Below are 12,889 nucleotides of genomic sequence, written 5' to 3'. Positions count from 1 at the left end.
GCTGTGTGCCCTTGTTCCTGCAAGGCCAGGAAATGGCTCCCGACCTCCTGTGGGTTATTTCTCTGTTGTTTCTGTACTCTGTGCAGTTATTTCTGTTTGTTGTGTTCAGAGAGGGGTGTCAGGCGAGCAGCCCTGCTGCAGGGGGGCTCTGGCTGTGTTCATTCTCCTAAACCTGCCCTCTCCCCACAGAACGAAGACGTCCGACCTCACATCAGAGACAGATTTCGCTTGCATGACTTGCTACCCCCCGATTAAAGCCTTTGCTCTCGCTGCCGAGGGGAGGAAATGCAGGACCCTGTTGGACTAATACAAAACATTGCCATTACTGTTGAAATTTTGCATTTTTGTACCCCGTCTTGCTTTTCTTATCTTTGGTGCCCAACAATGATCAAGGGTTACAGAAAGAGACTTTCTACACCTGAGGTTGCCGCCATCAGTACAATCCAGTACCCGCAGTAGGGAGGCTAGAACAGAAAAGTCTTTAGAACTAGTGCAACTCCAAGGAAATTTTTTATGTACAGGACATCTGCAGTTTATAAAGAAAATTCTGTTTCTGCCACCAGCAGTTTGACCTGTAGAAACACAGGATTTTATGATACAACAGAGATTGAAAACGGACTCGGATTTTCTCTCTGTTCGGTGCTCTAAGTGGGTTTGTAGCCACTTTTCTGTTACTTTTAAGATTCTCATTTCAACAGGAATGGCCAGTAAAAGTTGTTTTATTTTTCCTGTTAAGGTTTATAACCTTTTTACATTTTTGACCTGTATTAGATTAGAATTTCATTATGCATTCCTTTTAGTTGAGGCGCTTCATAGTTTTTCTGGAAATAGCCAAATTTTGTTAGTTTTTTATTAAACAGTTGGCTGGCCGTTTCCCTGCTTTGTCTGCCTGCATCCTGTATATTTGTTTAAAAAATATTCTCTAGTTTTAGCCCACGTAAGTTTCATTTAGAAAGAAGAAAAAAAAAAAAAAAAAAAAAAAAAAAAGAAACCCCGCATTTATATTTTCTTTCTGTAATATCCTACTGTAGTCGAAACCTTTTCAAAAATCAAGAGACTGGCTAGATAAGACGAAGATAAGAACGACTAATCTTGGGAATACCCCAAATCCTCCGGACACGGCACACCTGGCAGTGGCACCACGATGGACAAGGAATACCTCAGCCCTGCCGTGCCCGGCCCGGGGCAGGACTGTGACACTCCTGCTCCCCATCCCGGGGCACGGCTGCCCTGCCGAGCCAAAGCCCGGCCCTGGCTCCCGTGCAGCGCCCCGGAGGGATGTTTCCATGGGAGTCGCCTTTCCCCGGAGGCTTTTTCTGGAAGGTAGGATTTGTACGAGTTAGGAAGCTTTGCCTCTCGACTGCATTTACCACGCCACAGGCTCGGACTGGTTTTGTGTAAAAAGATGTCACAGAACGGCACTTTTTCTAAAGAGAAGTTTGCTATTTTGTATGCTTGATAAGAAAGTACAGTATTGGAAATTAAAGGTGGACAGCTGATAATTGAGAAGTATGTCAATTAATTTTTTATGTATATTACCTGTTTACTTGTACAATTTTATTGTACAAATTACATGCAGCTTCATTTTCAAATGAGTCCTTAAAATAAGGAAAATCTTTTTAGCAAAACATTTAATTTTTGTATTTTTGATTTTAAAAGGCATGAGTTATGTCAACTTTTTCCAGTGTATTAATGAAGATTTTAACTTTTCATCAGGTTGAGTGTTTTCTTACTATATTATCTGTTGTGTATGTAGCTAGCACATGGTGTCACTGAACTGTTAAAACTTAGCATGTAGAGCAAGCCTGTTTTGTGGAAAACCCTTATTCATTAAAAACAAAATCATCGTGGCAGATTTTCTGCAAAAAAAACTGAAAACATTTGCAATTCAGAACACTGATTTTTTTTTGTATTTAAAGAAAGGTATTTTGCTTGCAGGAAAGAAATACTACAGATTCATTTTAATGAGAATCTTTTAAATGTATTTATCTTTAGGGCATCTGGGCATCTTTACGCTGTTTGTCTTATGTCTTTATTGAAATAAAATGTACAGAACGTTACCTTTACATCTGCTTGGTGCAGCCGTGTCCCCTGGGCAGCTGATGGAGAGATGGATGGATGGATGGACGGACTCTGGCAGGGAGGGGCAGCCTGTGTGCAGCTGCCCCTGGCTTTGCAGCCGTCTCTCCCTCCTTCCTTGCCGTGTAAATCTGAATCCGAGGGGTTTCAGTTCCCCGCTGAAGCTTTGCCTCACGGGGGGGATCCCCTCCCAGTTTCTCCACGTCACAGAGCTGCTGTAAAACCCCCGGATCTGCCAGAAGGAGCCCAGCTTTAGCTCACGGCCTTTTCCAGCTGTGACGGGACGTTCGCCTGTTCCAGCAGCATCCCCGGCTCCTCTGTGGCTCCAGCCCTTTCCAAAAGTGCTTCCAGAGCTGAGGAAACCAAAGGCACGTTGCACTTTCCAGCTGTGCCCGTCAGATCCGCGAGGGAAGCCCGACGGCAAAGGAGGGGATGTGGTTCTGCATCGCTGCGCGACGGGACCGACAGAGGTTCTTAGTGAACACGTTAAATATTCACATTTTCCTGTGCTTCTGCCTCCTGCAAACCTTTGTGGTGTGGAGCAGGGTTCTCATCCGCAGGTTTTATCTCTGTGATCATCTCCAGGGGGAGTTCCTGCAGCTCTGGGTCAGGTTGTGTCCCCAAAACCCCCCTGAGCCCAGGGAAGGCTCAGCCAGCTGTGAGTGTGGCTTGTGCCCCCCGAGCAGGGCGCCGTGCAGCTGGATCTCTGATTCCCTGTGGAATACGGTTTTGTCCTTGTGGAAAGCACCACATCCTGTTCCCGGAGCTCTGGACGATTCCTGTGTGGTCCGTGCTGGGTTGTGGTGGCCTGTTTTCCGTGTCCCCCTGGATTCTGTTCCGTGTTGGAGCCCCTCGGTGCTGGCAGCTCGGTCGCACCTCCCAGCCCTTCGGTGGCAGCACCTGTTCAGGCTTTGTTTCCCTGGAATGACCCTCGGTGTTCCTGCTTCCCCCAGCTTGGATTCACCCCGCCTGACAATTCCATTGCTTTTGGACGTAGCAGCAAGGCTGAGCGTGCCCGGACTGGATCGGGAATCTCCCAAACCTGCAGCCAGCGTCGGATGGGATTTGGGAAGAGCCCTGGGAGGTGGAAGCGACCCTGGCGGGGGTGAGGAGAGCCCTGCGCAGCATCCTGCCCTGCCAGGAGGAGGAGGAGGAGGAGGAGAAAAATGTCATTGTACCCATGGGGCCGAAGCTTGTAAAATATGATGGGAGGAGCAGTCCTGTGCTATGGGTTTCTGTTTCTTCTGCACTCATGTCTGGTCTACAGAAGCACAAAGGTTCAATTAAATACTTCACGCTCTGCATTCTGTGGTTATGATTTTTAGCTGATACCATCTTTCACTGAGCCTCAGTTCTCTGTAAGTCAAGACATTGCTCCTGTCAGTCCTCAGCCTTGAAGTGCAAGAAGTCGTGTCTGTGTTTTACTGTCAAGGAAAAATTGAAATGTTCTGTGTGAATCCTTAGCATTCCAAATTACGTATTCCAATATTAACGTATTCCAAATGACTGCACAGTTCCTGGCAATTTTGTGATTATCTCCACAGCACCCTGAGGCTGTGAAACGGCAGTCTTGGTGAGGCTATAACTTGTGACATTGTTGGATCCGTAGGTACAGCTCTGTTGTTATTTATATTGTCTGGTAAATGGGGAAGAACAGGAAAAGGATGATAAATTCGGAAGTCTCCGTTTTCCCTTGGTGTTTTTCCTAGACACGTGTGATTTATACAGGCGCATACGGAGATCATTAATTGCTTTATGAAGACACGTTCTAAATGTATGAACCTGCCCTCCTTTTCCACTTCCCGGGGATCTCACAGAAGCTGGGCGCTGGCAGAACTGAACGGTTCCAGCGTTTCTGTGTTCCGTGCTAAGCACGGCGGGGAAGGAGAGCCGTGCCGGGCCAGCGGGGATCGTGCCCGGAGCACGGCCGGTCGGCCCGGGGCGGGCACTGCCCGGGACAGAGCCGCACTGCGGCCGGGCAGCGGCACCCGCCCCGGGGCCGGACCCCTCCTGTTCCTGTTCCCGTTATCCCGATCCCGGTCCCTATCCTGGCCCCGCCCCCTCTCCCTGCCGTTCCCGCCCCTTTCCCGCGCGGCGCTCAGGCCCCGCCTCTCAGGGGCGTGTCCGGGGGGCGGGGCGGGGTCAGTCCGCCGCCGTCCCGGCGTGCCCCGCGCGGCGCTGCCCGGCGGCCGCGGTCGGGGCCAGATGTCACTGCAAGGACAGGCCGGCGGGGCCCCCCCCGCGCCGCTCCCCGCCCCTCACCCGCGCTCCTCTCCCCACAGACGCCGACAGCTTCGAGGTGGTGGAGCCGGTGGCGAAGCGGCTGGTGCCGGGGGTGGCCGGGGACCGCTGGGCCGGCGAGGATGAGGAGGACGACGTGAAGGTGCGGCCGGGCGGGCCCCGCCGGGACCCCGCGGGGCGGGGGCGGGCGGCGGCTCCGCGGCGGGGCACGGTGACAGTCGGAATGGCAGGCGGAGTCGAGCCGCCGGAGTCCTGCCCTGGGAGCTGCAGGGACGGAGGGTCGGGCAGACGCTGCTGGAGCGGCCCCTCCGCGCTCTGCGGGTCCGCCTGCTGCTCTGCAGCTGCTTCCCCGGCTTCAGGCGCTGTCCCCCCGCTGTCTGCAGCCCTTCGGGGCCTGGGCTGTGAGTGGGGTGCGCTGGCGAGGCGTCGGAGCGGGGGTAATGATGGCAGTGCTGTGTCGGCGCTTCTGCTGCTGCCCAGAAGCTTCTGTGCACTCCCAGCACGTCTTTTCCACGTCTTTTCCTGCTTCTCCGCTCACCACGAGGCGGGATCTTGCCGTGTTTCAGCGTGCTCTGCCCGGCAGTGGGATAAATCGTGTGGATGGTCTTTGCTGGTGCTTCAGCAGGCAGAGCCCCCTCGGAGGCTGTGTGCTCCTGCAGGGCTCCCCCGGCAGGCTGGTGGTGCCACAGAAACCTCCGTGGTCGCAGGGCTGGTGCTGAGGGGTGCCAGGGAATGCACAGGGAGCACGCCAGATGGGATTCAAGGCCAGGTTGGACAGCCTGCTCTAGTGGAAGGTGTCCCTGCCCACGGCACACGGTGGAGCTGGGTGGTCTCTGAGGTCCCTGCAGACCCAAACCGTCCCAGATTCTCTCAGTGGAATAAGGCAACCACAAAAGACCTTTTTGTTTCCTCCAGCCCTGGGACATTGTAACACCGGGTGAGGACTCAGGGTTGGTTTTGAGGACACTGTTACCAAAATCTCTGAAAAGCACCGAGAGTTTTTCTTGAGGCTCAGGTGGAGTTCTTCCCATAAACAGTACGGAAAAAGCAGTTCATCTTTTAAACCCCCTGAAGTTACCAAATTTCTGTGATTCTGTGTGTAACTTTCCTTCTTAAATTCAGTAGCAGCCCCAGCCCAGTGTCCCGGGTGTCAGGACAAGGACAGGTGTGTGCACAGCAGCTCCAGGCACTGGCAGTGAGCGTGTGATTGACACAGGTGTGTGTGAGTGACACAGGTGTGTGTGATTGACACAGGTGTGTGTGATTGACACAGGTGTGTGTGATTGATTGACAGCTCTGTGACTGACAGCTGTGTACAGACACCTGTAGCTCAGGCTGTGACATTTGCCTTTCCTCCTGCCTTACAAAGTGAGGAGCTTTCCTGCTGGATAGTGTGTCCAGGAGAGCTGGACCAGAGTGGTTCTCTCTGGGACACCTGAGGGGCCTCTGTTTGATAAAGGAACAAACATTCCCCACATGGAATCCCAGAATGGTTTGGGTTGGAGGGGACCTTAAATCCCAGCCTGGCCTTGGACGTTTCCAGGGACCCAGGGACAGCCACAGCTTCTCTGGAATTCCATCCCAGCCCCTCCCCACCCTCCCAGGGAACAATCCCTTCCCAATGTCCCATCCATCCCTGCCCTCTGGCAGTGGGAAGACATTTTACATCTTACACCTAGTAAGGATGCAGTTGCTTAACTATTTCCAAGGGATTGTGGGTTTAGTGCCAGGGCTGCATCTAGAGAGGACCCAGCAAAGAAAGGTGTTTTGGTCTGTTTTCCTTTGATCTGCTCTTCCTGCCAGGCTCCCAAAGGCCCTGCTCAGGCTCTGGATGCTCCTGCCAGGGCCCACGTGGGGAAATCCCCACCTGAGGGAGATGACGTGGTCTGAAGTGGCAGCACCAAGTGTTTTCTGGCTTTCCCAAGGCATCTCACTTTGTGCAGTGTGCTTTGTGTCTGCAGATGGGGGTTTTGGAAGGTTTTTTGGTAATGGACTTGCAGGAACTGTTAATTTGGGAAACGTCAACTTCCCGGGTTTAAAATTAGCACCTTTGGTAACAAAACTCCTCTCAGTGCTCCCCAGCACACGTTCCCCAGGAGTCAGGCCTGCTGCCAGGGAATTTTCATCTATTGACTCAGGGCTGGCACAGCCAGACAGGGCAGTGCCTGCTCCATCCCAGAGCTGGAGCTGGAGCCAGTGCCCAGTCCCTGCCACCTCCCAGCCCCAGGGAGGATGGGCCGGGGCCCTGGGGCCGTGAAGGACACAGAAACAGTGTTGAAATACTGGGGAATGAGTGTGTTCTCTGGGAATTACTGTATCACTGCAAGGACAGGGCACTGGGGCAGCTGGCTCTTCCTGCTAGAGAGCTCCCTGGGTTTATAAACCAGGCAAGGCTGGCAGGACTTGGAATTCCCTGGGTTTATAAACCAGGCAAGGCTGGCAGGACTTGGAGTTCCCTGGGTTTATAAACCAGGCAAGGCTGGCAGGACTTGGAATTCCCTGTGTTTATAAACCAGGCAAGGCTGGCAGGACTTGGAATTCCCTGGGTTTATAAACCAGGCAAGGCTGGCAGGACTTGGAGTTCCCTGGGTTTATAAACCAGGCAAGGCTGGCAGGACTTGGAATTCCCTGTGTTTATAAACCAGGCAAGGCTGGCAGGACTTGGAATTCCTTGGGTTTATAAACCAGGCAATGCTGGCAGGACTTGGAATTCCCTGGGTTTATAAACCAGGCAAGGCTGGCAGGATGGGTCAGGGCACATCTCATGGCGTGGAGTCCTTGCCCACATGCTCTCTGTGAGGTCTCCCAGACATCCCAGTGCCATGGATGAATCCCTCATGGCCAGGCTGCCCTTCCTCTGCAGTTTGCATCCAACTCACAGCCTGGCCAGGCTGGGGCTGAGGCAGCTCCTCAGTGCTGAGTGGAGCTATTTAAGCAGTGGGTGTAGCAAAGTTAATTAGATGTGAGCTAAAATGATGCTGCTCCACATTCAAGTCAGCTCTGTGGAATGTGGAAGGGAAGCTGAGTCCCCTGCAGGTGCCAATTATCCTTGTGAGCTGGTGGAGGGACTCGGTGTCTCCTTGCTTGGATCAGCACATCCCGGTGCAGCGTGGGGCTCTGCACCACTCTGGGCTCCCAGAGCATCCCTGCAGCTGGGGGAGGCTTTTCCCAGCCCAGGAGAGGGGCTGGGTGCTGTGGGACTGAGCAGCCTGTGCTGGTCTGACGTGGTTTCAGCTGGGCTGGGGGTTCCAGCAGGGCTGTGCTGCGCCCACCCCTCGGGATGCTCAGTGTCTCAAAATGCCAGAAATGAGAATAAAGTCCTGTTTGTGTCAGTGGTGTTGGGCTGTTTGTGACCTGGCTGTTGTAATTACTGACACGAGTTGGCTGTTTGACCAAAACCTGCCTTTTTCATGGTGAGAACTGGCCCCAGCCAGCACGGACAGCTCCAAAACCCCATGAGGTACATCTCCCATGGCTCCCTCACTCTGATACCAGATCAGTGGGGTTGTGGCTTTGGAACAGGTTACAGGTATCTGTAAAAGGATCTTCACTGTTTTGCAGGATAACTGGGATGATGAGGAGGAAGAGGAGGAGGTGAAGGAGACAGAGGTAAAACAAGGTGAGACTTTCAGATAACCCCTGGCTCTGTATCAGCATGGGAACAGACACTGCTTGTGTCTGGGGTGTGAGGATCAAACCTGAGCAGGGCTGGGGCTGTGTTTAACAGAAATGTCTTGAACTCTGCTCAGTCCCAGGAGCTGAGCTTGCTGGCTTCCAGTGTTTCTGTGCTTGTGTGGGGGGAAAAAAAATCATCAGACTTCTGAGAGCTGTGTTTGTTACTCCACCCTTCACAGAACCGAAAGTTTCAGAAAAAAAGAAAATAGCAGAAAAAATCAAAGAAAAAGAAAAGCTACAGAAGAAAAAGCAAGAGGAGCTTAAAAAAAGGGTAACTCCTGATTTCTTCTGGGTCACATAAAATTCAGAGGGCGGGCTTGATTTGGTTTTTGGAGGTTGAGCAAGATCTGAAAAGGTCTTGATTAATCTGATAAACCAAACTTAGGTCTTGAACATGATCCCGTCTGGTGCTGGGAGCTTTAAATCCTGTATAGTTTAACCATGACTGGATCAGTGTTCCCCAGTTCCTTTGTGGGCAGCACGTGCTGGAACAGGCAGGAGTGGGAGTTTGATGTTTCTTCCCATTCCTTGTGCAATGAACAGTTCATTGAGACTGCAGGGAATGGGTTCCAGGTTTTCCATGTGCCCTGAGTCGAGGCAGCAGCGGCTGATGCAGTGGCTCTGGAGAAGGCACCATGTCTCTGACGTGCCACCTTCTCCCTGTGTGCTCTCCCTGCAGTTAGAGGCACCTGAGGAACAGAAGGAGCTCACACCAGAAGAACAGTTGGCAGACAAACTACGGCTAAAGAAGTTACAAGAGGAGTCAGACCTGGAGCTGGCAAAGGAAACCTTCGGTGAGTTAAGGAAATAAATAAACCCCTGGGACCCTGCAAAGCTTGGGCAGGGTTTGGCTCTCAGCACACAGAGCTGTGGCCCTGAGAACAAAGAAGTAGCAAAGATGCTGATGCACAGCAGCATTCCTCAGGCTGGAAGAGTTTCCTTAATTGTGGTGAATGATTCAGCCCATTGCTCAGGGGAGGTTGTCAGAGCTTGGGGGGTGTGCACAGCTGCAAAGAACCAGCTGAGTTCTGCACTCACGAGGCTGAGGCAGGAATGGTTTATTTGAGGGAAGAGGGGCTTCTTGGTGCAGGTTGTCCAGAGAACAGGAATAGCTGGGTCAAATTACTGAGTTTGACTCAGCTTCAGAAATTTTTGGACAAGGGTGTAGAGTGACAGAAGGAGTGGCTTTCCACTGACAAAGGGCAGTGTTAGGTGGGATGTTGGGAAGGAATTGTTCCTTGTGAGGGTGGCAGGCCCTGGCACAGGGTGCCCAGAGCAGCTGTCACAGCCTCTGTATCCCTGGAAGTGCCCAAGATCAGGCTGGATGGACTTTGAGCAGCCTGGGATAGTGGAAGGTGTCCCTGCCCTGGCAGGTGGCACTGGATGGGCTTTAACCCTTCCAACCCAGACCATTCAGGGATTCTGTGCAGTTACTGAGTGAGTTCTGCAGCAAACTTCCTTCCTGTGGGGCCAGGGATGGGCCCTGGCCGTGGGGCAGCAGAGCTCAGGGAGGTGGGAGGCAGCTCCCTGCTGGGGCTCACAGCTGATGTTCTGAGAACAGTAACAGCCCTGCCTGTCCCTGCAGGTGTAAATAGCACTTGTGGAATAGATGCCATGAACCCCTCTTCCAAAGATGACTTCACGGAATTTGGGAAGCTGCTCAAGGAGAAGATCACACAGTACGAGAAGTCCTTGCACTACGCCGGCTTTTTGGAAGCGCTGCTTCGGGACGTCTGCATTTCCTGTAAGTGCAGGCAGCCCCAGCCCTGCTGCCAGAGCTGCAGCTGCACTGGAGCAGTGATGGTGCTCAGAGGGGATTGCTCTGTTTGTACTAAATGGGGCACTGACCTGATTCCATTCCCACAAACTCCACTAAGGATCCTCTCCTCGTGCCAGAGTGCTCTTTTTGCATGCTGGTTAGAGACAGTTCTCTGAAAGGTGTGAATTTTTGTGCTGATCTAAACCCTGCGTGTTTTTCTTGAAGCCATTTCTAAAGTAATAATAATAAGAGTCAATTCTCTGAGGCAGATAATTTGAGTAGCTCATTTGGAGGGAAGCTATTACAAAATCGAGTTCATGTAATTCTGGAACTGCAGATTAACTGTTCTGGAATTCAGCATGTAACTATACAGAGATGAAGTAATTTAAACTCCTTTTCCCAGTGCCCTGGTGGCTGGAGCAGTGGCTGGGATGGCACCCTGTGCTGTACCCAGTTGTCCTTCAGTGAGGGGTAACTTGATCCCAGGAGGAGCTGGGTACATCCATCACCCCAGCTGGCAGCTTCCATCTCAGGGATTCCAGAGCTCCTAACAGGAGGGACTGCCAGCCTCTTGCACCATTAACTGATAAACATAATCATTTATTGTTAATCCAGTGCTCCTTTTGATACATTTTATGTATTTTACTGAGACCACTGTGCAAATGTCTCAGTAAGACTGTTGTGTTCAGTAACTTTATTTGCAAGTTTTACCTTCTACAAGGTTCAGGCTTCCAAGGAACCAGCTGGAATCCTTGTTGGGATTGTAAGGACCAGAACCACCCACTCTGTGTTCTGCTGATTTAAATCAAGTAATTGCCCATAGTTACACTAATGCTTATTTCTAGTTTTAGAGACTGTGGATGTTACTTAACTGCCTTATAAGAACAACATAGATAAGGAATCTTTCTTTTTTTTTTTCCTTTTTCTTCCCTGATGCAGTGGAGGTGGATGATTTGAAAAAGATCACAAACACTCTGACAGTATTATGCAGTGAAAAACAAAAACAAGAGAAGGTAAGGCTGGGGCTGTTCCTCAGGGCTCACAGCCCCTGCTTGGGGCTCCCCTGCATTTATTAGCTACTTGTTGAGAGTGCAGGGGAAATAGGATGAAAGGCAAAAGGGGGCAGGGCTGTGGTGCAGGGAGCTGGGGACACCTGGAACTGTCACAGCTTTCCTAGGAAAACGCCTGGGGTGGAAACCGTTGGCAAGGCCACGCTCGGTGCAGGGGCTGTGGCTGCTCAGTGCCCCTGGGCTGAGCCTGGCTGGGGTAATGCCAGAGCTCTGGGCCTGCCCAATAACCACCCTGGTCCTCTTGGCACAGAATAAAGCCAAAAAGAAGAAAAAAGGTGTTGTGCCTGGCGGGGGGCTGAAGGCGACGATGAAAGACGACCTGGCCGACTACGGCGGCTACGACGGCGAGTACGTACAGGACTTCGAAGACTTCATGTGACATTTATCTCCCTTCTCTTGTCTTTCTGTTGCCCATAATCCCTTAAACATGTAGCACAACCTTTCTTCCTCTAAATTCTGCCAAATGCTACAATCAGAATTGCAGTATCTGTGTGCTGGGGGCTGGAGGTGCCGGGTCCGGGCGGAAGCTCTGGGCGGGGGTAGAAGGGAAAAGTTCTGTAAATTGCAGTTAAAAACCCAAAATTCTGATAATGGGCACTGCTGCTATTCATAGCAACAGCCACTAAATCGGGAAGGAATTGGAACGAGGTGAAGGATTATAACCAGCACAGCTCCATGACATGGCCTTAACTGTCCCTGCTCCAGGGCCAGGGCTGAGCAAGAGCAGTTTGCAGCAAGGGCAGGGTGTGCACGTAGAGTTCCAGTCGCTTTGTCTTGAGTTAGAGCTTGAGGATTTCAGTATTTTGGGAACTGCCAACTTCAGTGTGGAATACTGCACCTGGGAGCCTGGCCCCTGGGACAGCCACTGCTCCAGAGCCTGACACCTGAACAGCACCTGGTGGAGCAGAGCAAGGAAAACCCACTCGTGTCTCAAGGATGAAGTTTATTTAGTTCCATTCATTTAAATTTCTACTAATGCAGCTGTCTGGGTTGGGTGTTCTTTAACAGTTAATTAAGGGGTTAAGTGTAAAAGAAAAAACCAAGCCACACAACTTCCCTGGGGCTCTCCTGGGTTGTGGTGGGTCTCTCACGACTCGGCCGTTTTCTTTCATTAAAAACCAAACTTGCTTAGCAAACTGCAGCAGTTCCTACAGTTGGGCAAATTGTTATGTTAACAATTACAACATCTGCAATGTTTTATAAAGCAACTAATTTAATAAAAATCACTATTGAGGACTTCGCCAGGCTGGCCTTGGAGCAGAGTTCTTTTGGGGCCTGACAGGAGAAATACCTGAAGAGGGAGAGATGCAAAGCTGAGCTGTGCTGGGAGTGTGCCCATGGCCTGGGCCTGGAAAGGAATTTGTATTTAATAATTGTAAAAATACACTTGCACTTGATTATTTCTTTTACTCCAAGACAGCATAATTAGGAATGGGCTGTTTAAGGCCGTACAAGATTTCAGAAATCATGCTGGACTCAAAGAAGACATTATTCTGTTGGGTACCTGAAACGTGCACTGATTCTGCTTATTGCACCCCTTTGCTGGACATTCTGCAAACCTGTTCCAGCCTCTTTGGGTACAATTCCTGGGCTGCTCCCTCCCCCATGCCCCTCATTTAAAGGGCTGCTGGGTCTCTGCTTCACCCCCCACCTGGGCCAGTCAGTGTTTGCTGGTGACTCGAGTAATTTATAAACAATAAGATTTATTATACAAATCACAATTTCAGGTTAACACGGTCAGCATTTAACTACTTACAACCTTGTGCAGTTTTCTGGAGTAATTTTCACAGAGCAGCAGAGCCCTGTGAGCAGGCCATTGATAAAATGTGTGTAAATGAGCAGTGACCCTGCAGCCTGTGCTCCGGGCTGGAGTTCAGCTGCAATTCAGTTGGATAAGAGGTCGTTGAGGCAGCAGCCAGTCTGAGGGTCCTTGAGCAGGGAGTTCACCACGTCATAGAACTTGTGGTCGTAGGCCAGCCTGTAGCAGGTGTAGATGTCCTCGCAGTGGGTGAGGAACCGCTTCAGGTTCCTCAGGGCAGCATCAGCAGGGGGGTGCTGTTTGACC

At 51.3% G+C, this 12,889-nt stretch overlaps 3 protein-coding genes across 4 annotated transcripts in view; 2 read left to right on the top strand and 1 right to left on the bottom strand.

Annotated features, from left to right (window-relative positions):
* CTDSPL2 (CTD small phosphatase like 2) overlaps positions 1–2,056 on the top strand; it is a 20,549-nt gene extending 18,493 nt beyond the window's left edge. For both annotated transcript variants that reach the window (XM_041419104.1, XM_041419103.1), the window contains exon 13: positions 190–2,056. In XM_041419104.1, coding sequence (XP_041275038.1) covers positions 190–255 — 66 coding nt within the window. In that variant the 3' untranslated portion in view covers positions 256–2,056. The remainder of the gene's footprint in view (positions 1–189) is intronic.
* EIF3J (eukaryotic translation initiation factor 3 subunit J) lies at positions 385–12,064 on the top strand. The gene is made up of 9 exons (XM_041418476.1): positions 385–455; positions 3,897–4,009; positions 4,182–4,462; positions 7,882–7,939; positions 8,175–8,266; positions 8,675–8,789; positions 9,581–9,739; positions 10,694–10,767; positions 11,075–12,064. The coding sequence occupies exons 1-9, from the start codon at positions 385–387 to the stop codon at positions 11,201–11,203; spliced, it is 1,092 nt and encodes a 363-aa protein (XP_041274410.1). The 3' UTR covers positions 11,204–12,064.
* Positions 11,748–12,889, bottom strand: part of SPG11 (SPG11 vesicle trafficking associated, spatacsin) — a 28,944-nt gene continuing 27,802 nt past the window's right edge. Inside the window, 1 exon segment of the mRNA XM_041419043.1 lies at positions 11,748–12,889. Coding sequence (XP_041274977.1) covers positions 12,709–12,889 — 181 coding nt within the window. The 3' untranslated portion in view covers positions 11,748–12,708.

This window comes from Onychostruthus taczanowskii, unplaced genomic scaffold, assembly GCF_017590055.1.
Source record: "Onychostruthus taczanowskii isolate IOZ18803 unplaced genomic scaffold, ASM1759005v1 scaffold6, whole genome shotgun sequence".
Taxonomy (NCBI): Eukaryota; Metazoa; Chordata; class Aves; order Passeriformes; family Passeridae; genus Onychostruthus; species Onychostruthus taczanowskii.
This window is presented reverse-complemented; position numbering and strand designations above follow the sequence as displayed.